The following is an 18,797-nucleotide window of genomic DNA, read 5'->3' on the forward strand; positions in this document are numbered from 1 at the left end:
TCAATACTAAGCAGAGAGGCAAGATCAAAAATGATAAGATTTTAAGATGGCGAATAGAACTGTCAACATATGACTATGATATTCAGTACAGGCCTAGAGTATTTAATGAGCCATCGGATGCTTTGTCATGAGGAGTATGTGCTAGTCTAGGTATAGATAAGCTTCAAAGTCTCCACGACGCACTCTGCCACCCTGGGGTTACCAGAATGAACCACTTCATTAAGTCCCACAATCTACCCTACTCTATTGAGGAGGTCCGGACAATGACCAGAACCTGTCGTGTTTGTGCTGAAGGCAAACCCCGCTTCTATAAGCCGTCCGAGCCAGCTCATCTTATTAAAGCAACTCGACCATTTGAGCGTTTGAGTCTCGATTTTAAAGGTCCCCTTCCATCAAGCGACCGTAATGTCTATTTTCTTAATATTATAGACGAGTACTCTCGGTTCCCTTTTGTCATCCCCTGTCCGGATGTGACTAGTGCTGTTGTAATTAAATGCCTCTGCCAACTGTTTTCCTTGTTTGGCATGCCTAACTATATACATAGTGATAGGGGTTCTTCCTTTATGAGCGAAGAATTGCAACAGTTTTTGCTATCGAAAGGGATTGCAACGAGTAGAACTACCAGCTATAACCCTCGTGGTAATGGGCAGGTCGAGAAAGAAAATGCGACAGTGTGGAAGGCTATCGTACTGTCTCTGAAGTCGCGAGGCCTGCTGACCTCTCGCTGGCAGGATGTCCTGCCAGACGTGCTGCATTCCATAAGGTCTCTTTTGTGTACAGCGACGAATGCCACCCCTTATGAAAGGATGTTTAGTTTTCCAAGAAAAGCTACTAATGGAGTATTGTTACCCACATCGTTGATGTCCACGGGCCCTGTGTTGTTGCGCAGACATGTGAGAGGCCACAAGACTGATCCACTGGTGGAGGAAGTACAACCCCTCCATGCTAATCCCCAGTATGTGTATATTCATTATCCGGATGGGCGAGAGGATACGGTCTCTATTAAAGATCTTGCACCTGCTGGAGCTCGAAAAGAGTTCAACTCTGAGAGTAGAGTTTTCAATCGTGGTATTGGACCTTCAGAGACACAAACCCTCAGTGTGGAAAATACTGATGATTCTGGGAATTCGAATGAACCGGAGTTAGTACTCCAGGAGGAGCCTCAGCAAGAGTTACGTCGTTCCCAGAGGATTATCAGACCTCCTGACAGACTGAATCTATAGCAGGGGGTGAATGTGATGAAATAACTCTGTGTTCTGGCATTTGTATTGTTGTTGTTGTTGTACTTGTTAATGTCTGGAATGTTCTACTGGTGTAACCACTAATGCTCCTCCCTAGCCCCGCCCCTCTGGATCCTCCTGATTGGTGTGAGTCTTACTTATAAGAGCTAGGTCTTACTCATAAGGGCTGGGCCTGTGTTAACTTGATGCCATGTTCTTACTTAATAAAAGCCTTTAGTTTTGGACTTTAACCTCATGGATTCGGGCCGTTATTTGGCGCATCAGCTATGCAACCGAGTTTCTAGGCCTAAGTGTCTTGATAGCACTTCCATTGTACCAGTGCAGTATTTATCTCCCCTTTGATGTTATGTACATTTGTATTTGAACTTCCTACCTGTGGCAATGGAGAATATCTGGTATTCACTTTGGTTAATTATGATGAATTGATGGCAGTGTGAATGGACAAGTGTTCTTTGTGGTATAAAGCTGCTACGTTTCCTACATTACAACACTATATGTCAAAAGTAGTTCATTGTCTGTAAAGTGCTTTGGGAGGTCATGAAAGGTCGTTATATAAATGCAAGTCTCTTTTCTTTGTTAGCAGAGGTCATATATAAAATGTGGAACAGAATGAGTAATGATTGTAAAGTAATAAAAATAGAAAATGCTGGAAATACTCAGCAGGTCAGGCAGCATCTGTGGAGAGAGAAACAGAGTTAACATTTCAAGTCGATAACCTTTCGTCAGAACAGGAAAAAGTTAGAGATATAATAGAATTTAAACAAGTGCGGGGACAGGGGAGGAAACAACAAAAGGGAAGGTCTGTGATAGGGTGGAAGGCAGGAGAGATTAAATGACAAAAGGTATGATTGTACAAGGCAAAACGAGATGGTACTGGGACAAGTAAAGAAACAAAAGATGGGTCTCCAAGAGGTTAAATGGGAATAGCAGAATCATCAACAACAGCTGCCGTCTGAAAAAATGGGGGCAGAGGTTATGATCTGAAATTGTTGAACTCACTGCTTAGAGGAGCAGTGACCATAGTATTATCTATATAATCAAGGCAAAATAAAGGGAAGAGATCTTGGGGGCTAGAAGTGAGAGACAACAAGCATTTTTTTTGTATCTTGTTCAGATGTGCAACAGAGATATCAACAGGAACCTCCTCAGATATGGGAGCAGTATTAAAGTCTTCAATAGGCTTGGACTTTAGGCAAAGAAGTGCCTGTCCGAAAAGTAAAACCTGGTCTGTGTAGAGGCAGTTTTTGTAATGGAGGTGATGTGGGAGTTCCATGTCAAGGTTATCAGCTCTAATGGGGGTAAAGCTTATTTTTTAATTGCTACAGTAGATCATCATTTATTTCATGGTGATGATCGAAGCAGTGTTCAGAGTTAAAATTACTGTACTGATGGAAAGCAGGCATTGTTAATATGCTAACTTTATATCAAAAGTGAACCAGACTGCATATGTGACAAGGAGATCTAGCTGAGGATGGCAGGAAGGTTAGCAACAACAAAAGGATAACCTTAGTGTTAGCTGTGCCTCAGTTGGTAGCACTCGCGCCTCTAAATCAGAAGGTTGGGGGTTCAAGTCCCACTCCAGAGACTTGAGCACAAAAATCTAGGCTGACACTCCAGTGCAGTACTGAAGGAGTGCTGTGCGGTTGGTGGTGCCATCTTTTGGAGAAGACGTTAAACCGAAGCCCAGTCTGCCCTCTCAGGTGGATGTAAAAGATCCCATGGCACTATTTCGAAGAAGAGCAGGGCAGTTATCACTGGTGTCCCGGCCAATATTTATCCTTCAGGCAACAACACTAAAACAGATGATCTGGTCATTATCACATTGCTGTTTGTGGGAGCTTGCTGTGTGCAAATTGGCTGCCATGTTTCCTACATTACAACAGTGACTACACTACAAAAGTCCTTCATTGGCTGTAAAGTGCTTTGAGATGTCCTGAGGTGGTGAAAGGTGCTATATAAATGCAAGTCTTTCTTTTAGATGCAAAGAGAAAAATCAGCTGGAAATGCTATGAACCACTGTAGTTGTATATTTGACAATGCCAGTTGAAAAAAAATAACAACCATATGAAAGAATTTGTACCTTGATGTAAAAATAAATTCTGAATGCTACAACCACTATTGTACAGTTAAGCCACACACTGGCTGCAGATCCAGTGGGAGTTCAGAATTTTTAAAAACTTGTCTGGCCTCCTCTCAGTGAATGCATTATTTTTCAGGTGTTGGGGACCTTATTCACTATAGGACTCCTACCAAATTCCTTCGAGAGAAGGACAGGGATAAAGGAATCTTCACTACTGTCCATGAGCATTTGAAGAAAATGAACTTCCATAATTTCAAATCGCTTCTTGAAGCTTTTCGACATTATGACAAGGTATATTATTTTAGTACTACTATTATTCTGATGCTATAAAATTGTAACAGTTACACATCTAGTACTCAGTCTTATTCAGTCTTAAGCAGCAATTATTTACCTGGTTCCAATATTTAGTAGGTTTATTTCCCATTTTTATTTCAAGATTACACTAGTAGTTGTGGCCATTAAAGCAGGGTGACTAGAACGATACATAATCTCAGAGCTTTTAGGTACGAGGACAGGCTTTGAGTTAGAGCTATTTGGAGAACATCAGGTTTAGAGGGGATAGCTTATTTGAGGTGGATAGGGTTGGTGAGGAGTAGCGAGAATGCATATAAAATCCATAGGCAAAAAGTTAGATTAATTGTCAGTAAGTATATCTTTTTGCAGGGAATCAAAGCCCTCTGGACCAGACTTCCTAAGCTTGCAGTGGGAAAGAATTGGCTACGGCGCTTTACAAGGGAACTTAATAGGTTCCTGAGAGGAACAGAGATTTCCAATTTATAGAGGATAAATTGCGAGTTATCCGGGATTTTGAAGCGTTATGAATTACTGGAATTTCCTCAAGCCTTGCCTGATTGCTTTAGGGACTTGGAGAGCAATTCCCCAGAGTTTTTGCTGAATTACTGCAGTTTTTTTTTCTCTTTTCCCGAGAGATTGTGTCGTTGATGGTGTATAACGTTGCACCACTGCCTGGATATGGCAGGCCTGATGGTCATTTCTTGCCACTCTTTACATACATTCAAATGTATGGTTGTGCAATGCATGTATCCCCTCTTGTGTTGTGTGTTTGATTGTTGACAGCTTGAGTTTGCACTGTGCTGCTCCTTAGTCTAATCTACCACTCCTTCTAAGTGATTCTTTGTTCAAAAGTACTTCATTGGCTGTAAAGTGCTTTGGGACATCTGGTGGTCATGAAAGGCGCTATATAAATGCAAGTCTTTTTTCTTTTAGTCCCGCGCTTGGCATAACAGATCCTTCTGAGGGGGAAGAATCTTTGCAATAGGGCTTGCAAATCCTAGTTTGTAAAACTGCTATTCCTGACTCTGTAGCAAGAAATTCTGCAGCCATGTTGGTCAGTAAAGCCTTTGTATTTTTACTTGTATTTTAGTTATTAATTGCTTCCTAATTGCAGTTCACAGCTGAGTAGGCGGCTGGCTGCTGTATGGGAGAAATAGCTTTTTAGCCCCACACTAAAATTGGCAAAAGCTAAGGGGCAATTGTACAAGTTCCATTTCTGAGCCTCACCTGCCATGAGTACCTATTGGTAATTCAGCTATATTCCCACCTCCTACCCCCCACCCCCGCCCCCACAACCTGGAGTTTTTTGCCCATTAAAACAAATAGATGGAAAATCATGGTGAGTGTGCATTTGAATTCCTGATATTTGTTTCTGACAGTCAGGAGCACAATGTTGTAAAGTTATATGAAAACCAGCAGGCTTTGTTACTCCCAATTATTTTTAGTAACTCACAGCTAGCCCCTGAATGGTGCATCAATTTCTAGCCTATAACATCATAGTCCACATGTTAAAATTAACGTGGCTAGAAATTGGGCAGAGTAATCCTGGTGATTTGTTTTGTCTTTTATATAAAATGACAGTTATACCATTTAAAAAAACAACTGGTGCATTCATTTCTTTTCTTGTTTTGTTTGTTTCTCTCCAGAATGGTGATGGAAAAATTGACAGAAAAGAGCTACGAGATGTCTGTATACAGTTTAACCTGAATTTAGAGCCCAAACTGATTGATGAATTAATTGAATACTGTGATATTGAAGGGGATGGCACGATTAACTTCTTGGAGTTTGCAAATTTTCTGAATTGGAAAGATAAAATGCCTTTAGGAGAAATAGAACAAAAGATTATTACAAAAGGTACAAGATGTTTATGCTAGTTGGATTATATTTAACAACTGTATAGAATGGTTACAGCACAGAAGGAGGCCATTTGGCCCATTGAGCCCATGCTGGCTCTCTGCAAGAGCACTTCAGCTAGTCCTACTCCCCCGCCCTTTCCCCATAGCCCTACAATTTTTTTTCCTTCAGGTACTTATCCAATTCTTTTTTGAAAGCTACAATTGAGTCTGCCTCCACCACCCTCTCAGGCAGTGCTTTCCAGATCATAACCACTCGCTGCGTAAAAAAGTTTTTCCTCATGTTGCCTTTGGTTCTTCTGCCAATCACCTTAAATCTGTGTCCTCTGGTTCTCGACCCCTTCCGCCAATGGGAACAGTCTCTATCCACTCTGTCTAGACCCCTCATGGTTTGAACACCTCTATCAAATCTCCTCTCAATCTTCTCTGCTCTAAGGTGAACAACCCCAGCTTCTCAAGTCTATCCACATAACTGAAGTCCCTCATCCCTGGAACCATTCTTGTAAATCTTTTCTGCACTCTCTCTAAAGCCTTCACATCCTTCCTAAAGTGCGGTGCCCAGAATTGGACACAATACTCCCGTTGAGGCCGAACCAGTGTTTTATAAAGATTCATCATAACTTCCTTGCTTTTGTACTCTATGCCTCTATTTATGAAGCCCAGGATTCCGTATGCTTTTTTAACAACTTTCTCAACCTGCCCTGCCACCTTCAACGATTTGTGCACATATACCCCCAGGTCTCTCTGTTCATGCACCCACTTTAGAATTATACCCTTTAGTTTAGCCTCTCCTCGTTCTTCCTACCAAAATGCATCACTTCGCACTTTCCAGTGCTAAACTTCATCTGCCATGTGCCCGCCCATTCCACCAGTCTGTCGATGTCCTCTTGAAGTCTATCACTATCCTCCTCACTGCTCTCCTCACTATACTTCCAAGTTTTGTGTCAACTGCAAATTTTGAAATTGTGCCCAAGTCCAAGTCATTAATATATATATCAAGCAAAGCAGTGGTCCCAGTACCGACCCCTGGGGAACACCACTGTGCACCTTCCTTCAGTCTGATAAACAACCGTTCACCACTACTCTCTGTTTCCTGTCACTTAGCCAATTTCGCATCCATGCTGCCACTGTCCCTTTTATTCCATGGGCTTCAACTTTGCTGGCAAGCCTATTTATTATGTGGCACTTTATCAAACGAATGCATGTTTATTAAACAGGATCTACTTCTCCAATAGGAAACTCACCAATTGAAGATGACACTAGGCTTGTAGCACCTGAAGATATTGTACCATTAGATATTGGTAGCTCAGCCAAGACGCTCAGAACTATAACTAAAAAAGAAGATAAGGCTAATGACCACTATCGCACAACCTCTTCATTGATCAATGCTGTAGTAGGTGGTCAATCAACAGCCAGTAAGTGTGCCTATGTCTGTCTTTTCATCTACCTAGTAAATATATCTTTTTTAAATTAACAGTTCTGTGCTTTTGTATGATTACATAGTGTTAAGATTAATTCTTGAATATTTGAAATTGCATTATCTGTAATTTGCACTTTAAATCTAATATTTGGTTTGTACAGTTAATAATTAAATAAGTATTAGATATTCCAATTTAGAAACTCAATTAAGATACTCCTATGAAATAATTTATTATAAGGCGGCATGGTAGTATACTGCATTGGAGCTTATGTCTGTGGTTCTCCAACTGTTGGAGTCGATTTTGACTGTCTTCACCTGGCATTAACGGGGCGGTAATGAGCTCAAAATGGGGTCGGTAGCCTTACCACCCCATTAACACTGGTGATGTGGTCGGCACCATTTGGAAAGGGGACTCATGCTGGTTGATCATGCACCCGTCTGTTTATTGGAGTTAAATGAGTGAACCAAGCACTGCTCCTTACTTACCTGGTTATTCCCCAGTCTGCTGCTGCAATCTTCTGCCAGAACTGTCTTCTTAAAGGCTGCACTCCAATTTACATAAACTCCAGCAGATTACACTTGTTTTACATGGGATTTATGCCACTCACTTCTCCAATGGATATACAAACCTAGGAAACCCTTGTGCAAATACCTCTCCAGACCACCGGTGGCTGCAAATCTTCTTTCATTGGCATGAACATAGCACAACTCAGTGGAAATTTACCTCTATTAAGCTTAGTTGTAGGGCCTCCTATGGTATGCAAGTCGTGTCTTCTGTAGTGACTACCTCGAAGAGGTGACCATCTAGCGTGTTAATGCTGCTCCTCCCAGCTCCACATTCAGCTAAGTATTTTAAAAAAATGTACCACCTTTGGTGGCGGCCTCCAGCGATTCCTTTAAGGACCACTGGTTAGATGCATATAGACCATGTTTTCTTAAACACGAAGTAAGCAGTTTCTGTTGGGCGGGTGGGGGGGGGGGTTAAAATCCCTCCCATTATTTCCACGAGTCCATGAAGTGATAATAAGGGGCATAATTTTCAGATCAGTAGTTGTGGCATGCAGGGGGCGGATAGAGGAATTCCTTTTACACTATCGAAATGCATTGCCAGAATGTGACTAATGAAGCAGAATCAGTCACTGCATTTAAGAGGGAATTAGGATAACAGGAGTTGTTTTCTATGCTGGAATTTCTATGATTCTGTGGTTTTGTGAATCGGAAAAATGCAATTTGGAGCCATCATAGGATGGAGTGCAGCCAGTATTTTACCAACTTGAGATCACTTTCAGGAACATAAACACACATGGAAAACATTAAAATGATTGAGTAAAACAATACAGGAACTAGTAAGGAATATAACTGTCAGAAAAGGAAACTTAAGAAAGACAAGAAAATTAAATTGAAAAAAGGAGATGAGAATGCACTAAAAAACAAATATAACCACCACACCCACTTAATGTGACCTTTGGACATATCACACAGTCTTCAGATATAAATGAATTAACAGAAAAGTTTTTTTAATTAAAGAAAGGAAACCAAAAAAGAAAATATAAACTAAGAAAAATATAGTGTAAATTTTCATCTTCAGAGGCTCTGGTGCAGTGCTTTGCACACACCAGGAATTTGGGTGCACGCCTTCTACAATTTTCACATGGTAACATAGTAATGTTTTGGGCAGGAGAAGATCATCGGCAGGAGAAGATCATGGGGTAGAACCTCCATGGAGTTCTCCCAATCTCCTGCCATACCCTTGATGGAAGATTGGTGGAAACTGCAGAAATGGCATAAACAGACATTAAAGCTGTTTTTTCAGGGTTTCCGTCGATTCCCTCCCCACTGAACGTATGGCAGGAGATAGGGTGAATGCCCATGGAAATTCCAGGTACATTGGTCCATCTAGCCTACCCTTCCGAACTATTCATCTGTTTCCTTACTGTAACTCTGGAACTAATAACCTTGTATCCCTTTCCCTACCAGGAATTCATCCAGTCTTTTTTAAAAACCTGCCGTGGCTTTCTATTCTACCACTTCTTACGGGAAAAAAATGTCACCTATTTTCTTTTGAAATGCTTATTTTAAACTCTATCCTTAGTCCTTGTGCCAAGATTCAAGTTCTCCATGCCCATGAAAATCTTAAAGACCTCTATCAAGTTTCATCGTTATCCTCCTTTTCTCCTGAGAGAAAAGTCCCCATCCATTAATTTTAATGGATGGAAAATTGTGGGCCGTGCATCTGGATTCCCGATGAATGCTCCCAGTGTGTGAGTCTCAGCACAGGGAGTGCTGAAGGTGAAAATGTATCCAATAAGGTTATGTCAAATGAGAATTAAGAAGTTAGAAAAGGTGTTTTTTTCAGAAAGAATAAAGTTTTTAATTTAAAACTATTAATTGTGAATTGTTTCCTTCCAGGTGTTTGAAAAATGAACACATGTAATATTTCTAGTTATGTTTTTTTCAACTTTAATGTGACCTGCTTCATCATATAGATACTTGAAACTAAAGCTTTTGCTTGGTTTATGTAATATCATGAATAACCTATCACAGCCTAAAATGTTGTATCTGAAAGTTATGAGCTAAGGTCCAATAATCATATAATGCAGAAATTAATTACGATTTAGGTTTGATGAGTTATATTACGTGGAGAGTGTGTGGGGAATTTTAACCACAAAAAATGCGTGGGTTGGGGTCGGGTGTGAGGTTAAAGTGTTAAAAACCTGAATCCCAACCCCAACCTGCCACCAACCTGTCCACTTCCGGTTTTAACCGAGGCGAGACAGGAGTGGGGCGGGCAGCCAACCTGCTCCCAGGAGGCGGGTTGGCACTTTAAATATTATAATGAGGCTGGAACCGTCGGATTTAACCTGCTGTGCGAGTTTAACTGTGGTTGGCTGGGGTTCCCAGGCTTTGTGATTCCCGGCAGCTGGAGCAAGGCGAGGACAGCCTCGGGGAGCACTCCTTTTGGCCTGGGAGGAGCAGGAGTGCTTTCCTCCCCCACCCCGGGTTCGGGGCTCGCACCTACCTGTGGTTGCGGCCTCTTCTCCAGCGTTCCCTGCCTGACTGGAAGCCAGCCTGTCAATCAGGCTGGCTTCCGGGCGGGGAACCTGTCCGTGACATCACACGCACGCTGTGGAGTTAAAATTCCACAGCGTGCGGGGAAACCTGGACTTGTGGGTTTCCCGCGCTCTACCGGGCCCCCTCGCTCCCAGCGGGTCCAAACATAAAAATTCTGGCCTATGTATCTACTGTTAAGAACTAGTTTTGTATAAAATGAGAATATCTTGGCCTGATTATCATATATTTTATTCTGAACAGATTATCGAACCTTTGGTGTACCTTCTATTCGTACTGACATACCAGCCCCTCGTTTTCGTCGTATCAGTGATAGGATTAACTATGGTGATGAAGCAACTGCTTCTGCCTTGCTAAATCCTTCTCTTTTTGCCCAAAGAGGAGTTTATGAGAAAGACATGTTTATAGACAGGTCTAAAGATGAGGTAAGTCATTGGCAAAGATCTTTTAACTCTTCCTAATCCAAGACCTTTATAAGAGCAAAACTCTCGCAAAGGAAACTTGTAATCATTTCCTGCATTGATCAGAATATTGAGCATTGTCAAATTTAGATGCCATCCTATGTAATAGCAAGTAAACCTTAAAGTAAGTTGACAGAAAATCTGATAAGGATACCTGCAAGTGAGTAAATGTTATGAATTCACACACTTGGCGTGGAGCTTCATTGCTGGGAATGTATATTAGAAATGTGGGCCTTGTATTCCTCATCTGCACTTCTAATGGGTGTAGCTCCTTGCTGGGAGTGCAAATTAGTAAAAGTTTTTCTATGTTTTAAAAGTTGATGAGGTAAGAACATAAGAACATACGAAATAGGAGCAGGAGTAGGCCATACAGCTCATCGAGCCAGCTCTGCCATTTAATAAGATCATGGCTGATCTTCTACATCAACTCCACTTGCCCAGCCTATCTCCATATCCCTTGATTCCCTTAGTGCCCAAAAATCTATTGATCTCTGTCTTGAATATACTCATTGAATGAGCATCCACAGCCCTCTGGTGTAGAGAATTCCAAAGATTCACAACCCTCTGAGTGAAGAAATTTCTCCTCGGCCGCAAATTTAATAGAGCTCAGAGAGCGGGTTTGAAGGCGGGTCGGTAGCGAAAATCTAAAAGATTGATGGTGGGTTCGCCTCCACGCTACTTTAGCAAGTGTCAGGTCAGCGATTCCCGATCTGACCCGACACCAAACAGCGGGAGAGGCACTTAAGATAGTTAACAGCTTGTTAACTGTCTTGATAATCTTATTTTAACTGGCTGTTGCGATTTTGCAGCTTTTTCTGTGTGCTGCCCGTCATCAGACAAACACGCCAGCTGCATTGTGCCGGATTAGCGAGGACCTGAATTGTTGGCAGCTGCTCGAACAGCTTAAAAGCGGCCCTGCAACATCTCTGAGCTTCAGATGCTACTGTTATGAATCTCATCATTACAAAGAAACTACTCATGAAATAACACTGGGCAGCCAGCTGGTGGCGCCGTCCAAGGAGTATAAATACTTGGGCGTGGGCCCAGCTTGCCCAGAGACATTTTGTAAGACAGGAACTAGAGAAGTACAACTAGTCCTCCATGTTCTGAAACAAGTTGATTAAAGCCTTGCTTTATACTCAAACCAAGTACGTAGTGAATTTTATTACGTCAGCTACAACTTAGTGCTTTGAGGTTTTGGGACACATTTTGCAGCTCTACTTATCTTGTGAGTGTTCAAGCTGAAATCCATCTGCAGTGTGACCTCCTTGGAATATCCTCCTGCCATTTTGGCTGAGCGCAAACAACTTCTATTCCTCAACTGAGATATATTCCAGCGGAATGGGAACCATTTATATCCTCTCATCCTGGTCATCAGATTCAGAGGAAGAGCTGCCGCGGCAGCAGCAGAACCAGGCATGCTGCGCCAACCTTCTCCTCAGCCACCTGATGATGCACAGGGCAGAGGGCGTCAGCGCAGGGCTGCACCTCACCGCAGGAGATACCCCCAACACAGGGTTTACAGGCAGAGGATGAGCTTCTTCAACATGAGTGAGCATCAGTGCCAAAGGCCTAGGCTGAGACTTCCGCAAGACGTAGTCGCTGACATCTGCGCAATGCTGCACCAACACCTGGAGCCCAGAGGAGCGGGTGGACACTCCTTACCAGTTACTGTCAAACTCACCACCGCACTAAAATTCTTTGCATCGGGCTCATTCCAGGGACCAGCTGCAGACATCAGCGGCATCTCCCAGTCGGCCACACACACCTGCATCATGCAGGTTACCAATGCCCTCTTTGCAAAGTCGCACAATTACATCCACTTCTCCAGAAATGAAGCAAGTATGGCCGCATGTGCGGTTGGCTTTGTAAATATGGCAGGCTTCCCAAGGGTGCAGGGCGTCGTAGACTGCACACATGTGGCTATTGGGGCACCCCATCACAACCCAGCTGTATTTGTCAACCGCAAGGGATTCCATTCCTTTAATGTCCAGCTGGTGTGTAACCACCGGTAGATCATCATGCATATTTGCGCATGCAGTTGCCCTGGCAGTTGCCATGACACCTTCATCCTGCGGCAGTCTACTGTGCCTCAGCTCTTCAATCTGCCAACCCAACTTTCCAGATGGCTACTTGGCGATAAAGGCTATCCCCTGAAAAAGTGTCTCATGACACTGATGAGGAGACCATCAAACGAGACTGAGGAGCGGTACAATGTGAGCCACATTTCGACCAGAAGCATCATAGAGCAAACCATCGACTTGCTCAAAATACGATTCCAATGCCTCGACAGATCTGGTGGAGCCCTGCAGTATGCACCAGCCATGGTGTCCAGAATCATCGTGGTCTGCTGTGCCCTGCACAACATCGCACAGCAGCGTGGCTTAGAGCTGTCTGAGAAACAAGTGGCTTAGCGCAGAGCCTCCTCAGGAGGAGGACGAGGAGGAGGATGAGAAGCCATGCCTTGCGGGGCCGGATGTGGATAATCCAGCAGCTTGCGACCACATTGCTGGCCGTCGGGCAATGGATGCACTCATCCATGCCAGATTCATGTAGGCTTATGCTTCAACCACAGGTGGCTGGCAGATGGAGATGAATGTCAGGACAAGCTGCTTAATACGCGATACATCATCTGTCCAATAAACGGTGCTTTCCTATCATTCTCACCACCATCATTACAAATGCAAGTAGCCCTGAGCCCTCACTGTGCAACTTCCATTTCTCAGCACACATAGGCCAAAACTTCAAATCTTTGCCATCACTTTTGTTTAATGCAATCACAATCTGGATGAAAAGTGGTACTTTTTCACACAATAAAACACCCAAGTGACTACCCTTGTGACTATTTGTGTGTTAACTTCCTCTTAAGCATGCTTCTATATGGTACTTCCCCTGTGGCTTCAGCAGATGTAGAGGCACCTTGCTCACTTTGATGCTGCACCTGCTTGGACGCCTTTGGCGGGTGTCCTCTGGGTTTGGGAGCCTGGGAGGGCTCTGCAACAGTCTGCTCTTCCTGCGGCTCTGCAGGGGCTGAGACGGCCATCTCAGTTGGGTGAGGAATCTGGGGCTCTGACTGAGGGCTCCGCAGTGGCATGGTCGTGTGAGCACTTGGAGAGGTGCCCACACTTCCTTGTTGTCGGCCACCAACATCCCTCTCATGGGTCACCTGCACTTCACTACTGGCAAGTGGCTAGGGAGCACCTTGCTGCACATCAGTGGGGCCATGAGGACCCGTCTCTGTACTGACAGTCCTCATAACAGGGACGTCCATGTACCTCTGGTGTCTCTCCTCAATAGATGCCCATTTATCCTCCATAGCAGACCATCTATTTAGAATAGTCACCATGCTCTGTTGTCTGGCGAGTTATGTCCTCCAAGGAGTTTGCCACCCTCTCCATGGTGGCACGTTCATGCGCCATTGCCTCCACCATGGCAGTGCTCATGTTTGAGATGGACTCCTCCATTCTCTGCACACTCGCAGTTACCGTGGATGCAAACCCTGTCAGAGACAAATGCACTTGTTGCTGAAGCTCTCTTTCTGGTTGGCCCCTCAATAACATGTCATTCTATAGTGGACACTAGGTGGAGCAGTAGAGCTGTGTAGAGCTGTATATAAGACTACACTACCCAGCTGTGTATATATATTAAGACTACATTACCCATGAGGCACTAGGCTACCCACAAGGCAATGGTCAAGATGGAAGCCTCCACAGACACTGTACCAGTCCACATGTGCTCAATAAAAGTAACTAGCAAAAGCTAGCTGTGTTCATAATAAGAATGTCTATTTATTAATGAACATAACATGGTACCAGGATGGTGAAGATCTGCTGAAAATTGTGAAAAGCGACATGGAGAATTTGAAGCCACCAGAGCGTTTGGATCTCACAGAAAAAATCGACTACAACTGGCAGACTCTTAAACAGCAATTCGAACTCTACATTGCAGCCATCGGATTCGGTACGAAGCCAGACGCAAGGAAGATAGCATTGCTGCTTACGGTTGCAGGCCCACAGGCGATAGAGGTATTTAATACATTTGTATTTAATCCAGTGGAGAACAGAGAAAAATTAGAAGATGTGCTAAAAAAATTTGATGCACATTGCTCTCCCAAAAAGAATGAGACCTATGAAAGATACATCTTCTGTTCTCGGACACAGCAGCAAAATGAGACTTTTGATAGCTTTATAACTGAGCTGAAACTGAAAGCACAGACATGTAATTTCTCTGAGCTCAAAGCATCCATGATTCGTGACCAGATTGTGTTTGGTATTCATGATAAAAAAGTCAGGGAACGTCTGTTGAGAGAAACCGAACTAAATTTGGAAAATGCGGTGAAAATATGCCAAGCCAGCGAGCTAGCTTGAAAGCACGCGAAGACTTTCATTGAAATCAATAATGATGCGATTGTAACGAGTGATCATGCTGCTGTCGGTGCTGTGTCCTATAAGGGGAAGAAACATGGGCAGAACAGAAATGAAAAGCAATCGGAGGATGAAATTTTTAATTGTAAACGCTGTGGTTACAAACATCAGTTAAGACAATGCCCAGCGTTTGGAAAAATGTGCACAAAGTGTAATGGAAAGAATCACTTTGCCAAACAATGCTTTTCAAAAGTACAAACTAAGAAAGGGCAATGAGTTAATGTAATTGAGGACACTGATTTAAGTGAGACATTTTTTGTAGGAATGGTGTCATGTGACAATATCAAAAAGGATACAGAAAATGTGCAGCCCTCAGAAATGGACAATGCTGAACATAAAGTTAATGCAGTAAAAGAGGACAAATGGATGATCCCACTGCAGGTAAATGGAGCATTAGTTACCTTGAAACTAGACACTGGGGCAAAAGCAAACTTAATCAGTATGAGTGACATTAACAATATGAAAGAAAAGCCCAAAATACAGAAAAAGTCAGTACTACTGAAGGACTATAATGGACAGAAAATAGATAGCTTAGGTGTATGCAGACTTAAAGTGACAGTCAAAGACAAAGTGCATCATCTCATGTTTTCTGTTGTGGCTGAAAGGCTTGATTCACTACTGGGTGACAAAGCTTGTGAGGACTTAGAACTGGCCAGAAGAGTCTACCGTATAAACTGTGCCATAAGCAGACCAGATGACTCGGTGGATTCTGTAGTGAATAATTTCCAGTATGTGTTCAAAGGATTTGGAGTTCTACCATTCACTTACAAGATCCAGCTAAAGGAGAATGCTCAGCCAGTGGTACATGCTCCACGAAGAGTTCCAGCACCCCTGCGTGACCGGCTCAAGGATGAACTGGACAGAATGACCACACTAGGAGTCATCAGGAAAGTCGAAGAGCCAACAGACTGGGTTAACTCCATGGTATGTGTAAAGAAAAAGAACAATGATCTAAGAATATGCATGGATCCAAAGGACTTAAATGCAAACATAAAACGTGAACACTACCAGATTCCCAAGCGAGAAGAAATCACCAGTGAAATGTCAGGTGCCAGATATTTTACAAAGCTTGATGCCTCACACGGATTTTGGCAACTAAAACTGAATGAAGAGAGCACCAAATACTGTACCTTCAACACACCATTTGGTAGGTATTGTTTCCTCAATGCCTTTCGGGATAATATCTGCATCTGAAATCTTTCATAGAGCGATGGAACACATAATTGAAGGTCTGGAAGGAGTTCGGGTCTATGTTGATGACATCATCATCTGGGGCTCCACACTGAAAGAACACAATGAGAGACTGACTAAAGTGCTACAGAGCATACGCCGGAATGGACTGAAGCTCAACAAAGCCAAGTGTCAGTTTGGCGTCCAGGAAGTCACTTTCCTAGGAGATAATCTATCTGGTAAAGGAATAGAGCCAGATATGGAAAAAGTAAATGCCATACTCAAAATGCCCCGACCCACTGACAAAAAAGGAGTGCTACGCATCATGGGGATGATAAACTTCATTGGAAAGTTCATTCCTAACTTGTCAGCGAGACCTGCTACATAAAACAAATGAGTTCGCATGGACAGAAAGACATGAACAAGAGTGGATAAACCTCAAAACAGTGCTGACAACCACACCTGTACTCACCTTCTTTGACCCAACAAAAAGAATCAAAGTGTCAACGGATGCATCAAAAGATGGCCTAGGTGCGGTCTTGCTACAAGCAGAGGGTGAAGTTTGGAAGCCTGTTGCCTATGCCTCCAGGTCTATGACTGATACCGAGTGTCGATACGCCCAGATTGAAAAGGAATGTCTAGGCTTGGTAGTTGGACGAGAAAAGTTTCATGGCTACATATATGGACTTCCCACCTTCACAGTTGAGACAGACCACAGCCCTCTGGTTGCCATCATAAAAAAAAACCTGAATGAGATGTCTCCAAGGATTCAACGACTCATGATGAAGCTGCAAAGATATGACTTTGAACTGATCTACACACCAGGCAAATACATAGTGTTAGCAGATGCACTATCCCGAGCACCCACAATGAGTCATGTGAGCTCTACTGAAGAAGACGTGCATGTTCATGTGAGTATGGTCACTGCTGCGCTGCCCGTGTCAGACACAAAATCAAAGCAAATAGCAGAAGAAACAGTAAAAGATACAGTATTACAAACAGTAATAGAAAACATTCATCATGGTTGGCCAAAAGGTTCCTGTCCAAAATATTTTCACATAAGGTCAGAATTGAGTGTCGCAAGTGGACTATTACTAAAACAGAACAGAATAGTCATTCCACAGGCTCTACGTCAAGACATGCTCAAAAGGATTCATGAGGGACACCTCGGAATTGAAAAATGCAAAAGGAGAGCAAGAGACACTGTTTATTGGCCTGGCATAAATAAGGACATTGAGAACATGATAGGCAAATGTGAGACATGTCAGAAACACCAAAACAAACAAGCAAAGGAACCAATGATAGTAGCTGACATACCAACAGCAGCATGGCAAAAGGTTGGTATGGACCTTTTTCATTTAAATGGTAAAGACTATCTAATAGTGATTGACTACTATTCTAACTACCCTGAGATGGCGCTGCTCTCAAGCACCACAGCAAGCAGTGTCATAATGCATGTGAAATCCATCTTCACCAGACATGGAATTCCCAGGATTACCGTTAGCGACAATGGTCCGTGCTTCAACTGTAAGGAGTGGCAACAGTTTGCAGCACATTATGACTTTCAGCACATCACATCCAGTCCTTTGTATGCTCATTCAAATGGTAAGGCAGAGAAAGGTGTTCAAGTTCTCAAGCAGCTACTGAAGAAAGCGACAGAAAGCAAGTCTGATCCTTATCTCGCCCTGCTGAGCTACCGAGCCTCACCTTTAGACTGTGGTTCTTCACCTGCTGAACTACTAATGGGTCGCAAGTTGCGCACCACGCTACCCTGCTGTGCAAAAGAACAGCAAAGTGAGGAACTGAGACAGACCCTTCAACTGTTAAAGCTGAAACAGAAATCATACTATGACAAGTCATCCAAAACTCTAAAACCATTGACAAGGGATGATGTTGTCAGGATTGAGGATCCAGATGCATGGACCAGGAAAGCTACAGTTCTTGAGGAAGTAGGACCAAGGTCATACACTGTTAGAACTGAGGAAGGACAGATTCTCAGGAGGAACCGTCGTTCCCTCCTAAAAACACAAGAGACTATTCAAGACCAGATTGATGATAATGCCGCAACTGCATCGTGTCATTCACCGCCAGAACAATCTCATGAAGACACATCAGACTTACCCGTGTTGAGAAGATCCACACGTGAAGTAAAAGAGCCTGATAGACTTAATCTTTGAGTACAATGTAAAGCTTTGAAAATGTGTTGACTGTTTTGAAAATGTTTATGTTTATAGAGCACTAACAAAAGTGTTACTGATATTATCTTTATTGTTTTCTTGAAAGTTGATTGATATTGATTTTGTTAAACCTCAAAGAAAGGGGGATGTAATGATCAATAACATGTCATTCTATAGTGGACACTAGGTGGAGCCGTAGAGCTGTATATAAGACTACACTACCCAGCTGTATATATATATTAAGACTACATTACCCATGAGGCACTAGGCTACCCACAAGGCAACGGTCAAGATGGAAGCCTCCACAGATACTGTACCAGTCCACATGTGCTCAATAAAAGTAACTAGCAAAAGCTAGCTGTGTTCATAATAAGAATGTCTATTTATTAATGAACATAACAGTGTGAGCGCTTGGAGAGGTGCCCACACTTCCTTGTTGTCGGCCACCAACATCCCTCTCATGGGTCACCTGCACTTCACTACTGGCAAGTGGCTAGAGAGCACCTTGCTGCACATCAGTGGGGCCATGAGGACCCGTCTCTGTACTGACAGTCCTCATAACAGGGACGTCCATGTACCTCTGGTGTCACTCCTCAATAGATGCCCAT

General features: G+C 43.1%; 1 protein-coding gene across 2 annotated transcripts in view; it reads left to right on the forward strand.

Moving 5' to 3' along the window:
* Positions 1-18,797, forward strand: part of efhb (EF-hand domain family, member B) — a 114,153-nt gene that overhangs the window by 83,024 nt on the left and 12,332 nt on the right. The window contains exons 9-12 of one of the 2 annotated variants that reach the window (XM_085988010.1): positions 3,458-3,612; positions 5,262-5,469; positions 6,704-6,883; positions 10,201-10,382. In XM_085988010.1, the coding sequence (XP_085844136.1) occupies positions 3,458-3,612; positions 5,262-5,469; positions 6,704-6,883; positions 10,201-10,382 (725 nt within the window). The remainder of the gene's footprint in view (positions 1-3,457; positions 3,613-5,261; positions 5,470-6,703; positions 6,884-10,200; positions 10,383-18,797) is intronic. The other variant, XM_085988011.1, reaches the window with a different exon arrangement.

This window comes from Somniosus microcephalus, chromosome 5 (genome assembly GCF_052327205.1).
Source record: "Somniosus microcephalus isolate GS21.2 chromosome 5, FLI_Smic_1.0, whole genome shotgun sequence".
NCBI classification, from domain to species: Eukaryota; Metazoa; Chordata; class Chondrichthyes; order Squaliformes; family Somniosidae; genus Somniosus; species Somniosus microcephalus.